The 1767-nt window shown below is 61.6% G+C and overlaps 1 protein-coding gene across 1 annotated transcript in view; it reads right to left on the bottom strand.

The window, feature by feature from the left end:
* Window positions 1-1761, bottom strand: part of TRIB2 (tribbles pseudokinase 2) — a 21334-nt gene extending 19573 nt beyond the window's left edge. The window contains exon 1 of the mRNA XM_006765186.2: window positions 734-1761. Coding sequence (XP_006765249.1) covers window positions 734-1003 — 270 coding nt within the window. The 5' untranslated portion in view covers window positions 1004-1761. The remainder of the gene's footprint in view (window positions 1-733) is intronic.
* Window positions 1762-1767: the final 6 nt, after the last annotated feature.

The following is a 1767-nucleotide window of genomic DNA, read 5'->3' as shown; positions in this document are numbered from 1 at the left end:
GGGGGGGGGGGGGGGGGGTAGACGGGGAGCGCCAGGGGCCTTCAAGCACGGAAGTCTGGGGATGAGAAGAAACAGACACAAGCCAGGGACCCAGAGGAATCACTATTTCCTACACCCGGAGGTGTGCAGGCGGCTTTGATTTCCACCCACAAGCCTCCTTTTAAGGCTCCAGGCAGAAGCAAGCTCCCCGCGCTGGGCCCCTCGGCTCAGCCAGAGGGGACACCTTTGTGCGTCCCTTTGAAAGGGCACCTTCGGAACAAAGCTGAACACCTGCACGCTGCTCAGAACAATGGCTGCGGGAGGAACCCAGTCATCTCTGCCTTGAAATTAGCGGGGGGATTCCCTGCTCCCGGCTGGAAGGGGCGGGGGCTGGACACCCGGAGAAATCCCCTGGGCGGTGGGACGCAGGGTCGCGCGCGGAGGCGCTCCACGAGACTCTGGGGCCACGCGTGTCCGTGGCCCTCGCGGGGTCCCGCTGCACTCGCCGCTCCGGGCTTCCCCAGGACGCCCCCGCCGCAGCCCGCCCCATTGTCTGCGCCGCTCGGAAAACTTCGCCACAACTAGCCGCCCGGGAACAAATAAATAAAGAAGCCCCTGGAGCAAGGCCACGGGTGTGTTACCCCGGGAATCTCCCTCCCCAGACGCCAGGCTGGGCGACCTCCCGCCCCCGGCAAAGGCCTGGGAATCTTTTTGAAAAGACAAAAAAAGCCAAACCCAGCAGAGGGCTCGTTACCTTGCACACCAGCTCCTCTCCGCTGTGCAGATGCACCGCGCGGAAAACGCGGTCTCCCTCCAGAGGCTCCAACAATAAGTATTTCCCGATGCAAGAAACGCAATGCGACAAGTTCGGAGTCTCCGGCGGGCTCGGGGAGCCGAGGTTCGGGCTGAAACTCTGGCTGGGTTCGGCGGACCTTATAGACGACAACTCTTCGAAATCCTGGGTTTTGTTCCGCGATCTCCCATATCTCGCTATTGTGATGGGGGTAGACCTGTGTATGTTCATGAGTGTGGGGATCGCACACGACCAGCAAACAAAAACCCGCTGGAGGGATGAGTCGCTGGCGAGTGCGGCTGCAGGCGCCTCCGTGCCACGGATTTTAAAAGGGGGCGCGAGGGGAGGGGACGGGAAGGGGGCTGCGCGGAGAAAGAGTTAGAAGCCCCAACAGGGCGCAGCTGGGCACCTGGTCTGCTCCGAGCCCGGCTCCCGGGGGCACTCGGTCGGCAGCGGCTCGGGTCCTTTTGTTGCCCCAAAGCAGCCAGCGATGTGCAGAATCGCGGCACTTTTAGTTTCTCTCTCCCTCTGTTTCCAACGTGGATCTAGGCGAGGAGCCGGGTTGCTCAAGTGGGAGCTGCAGCGCCGGGTCCCCCGCAGCGACCCCCAGGCAGGCTTCAGACTTGCAGGCGGGCTGGGTGGCAGGAGCCCTGCTCGAGTTGGTGCAGTCTTCGGGGAGCGCGCGGCGGCCGCTTGCTCTCCACGCGTTAGAAGCCCGACAAAAAGAGAAAGGAAATCAGCACGGGTCTACCGGCTCGCGCCGCGCGGCAGGCGGAATCCGCGCTGCACCCCCTTTTTTGGTGGAAAGGGTGGGGGGGCGTGGAAGGGGGGCGGTTGCCGGAGAGGGTAGTTATCTACGACTTAACTGTAGATGGCGTCTGAGGCTTTTCCAAGATCGCAAGAGCTCTCCCAAGAATTAAACAAACAGACCAAAAAAAAAAAAAAAAAGAGAAAGGGAGCATTTAACTTGGAGCGGTCAGCGCTGAACAAAAGAT

The sequence above is a fragment of the Myotis davidii genome, unplaced genomic scaffold (assembly GCF_000327345.1).
Source record: "Myotis davidii unplaced genomic scaffold, ASM32734v1 scaffold61, whole genome shotgun sequence".
Taxonomy (NCBI): Eukaryota; Metazoa; Chordata; class Mammalia; order Chiroptera; family Vespertilionidae; genus Myotis; species Myotis davidii.
This window is presented reverse-complemented; position numbering and strand designations above follow the sequence as displayed.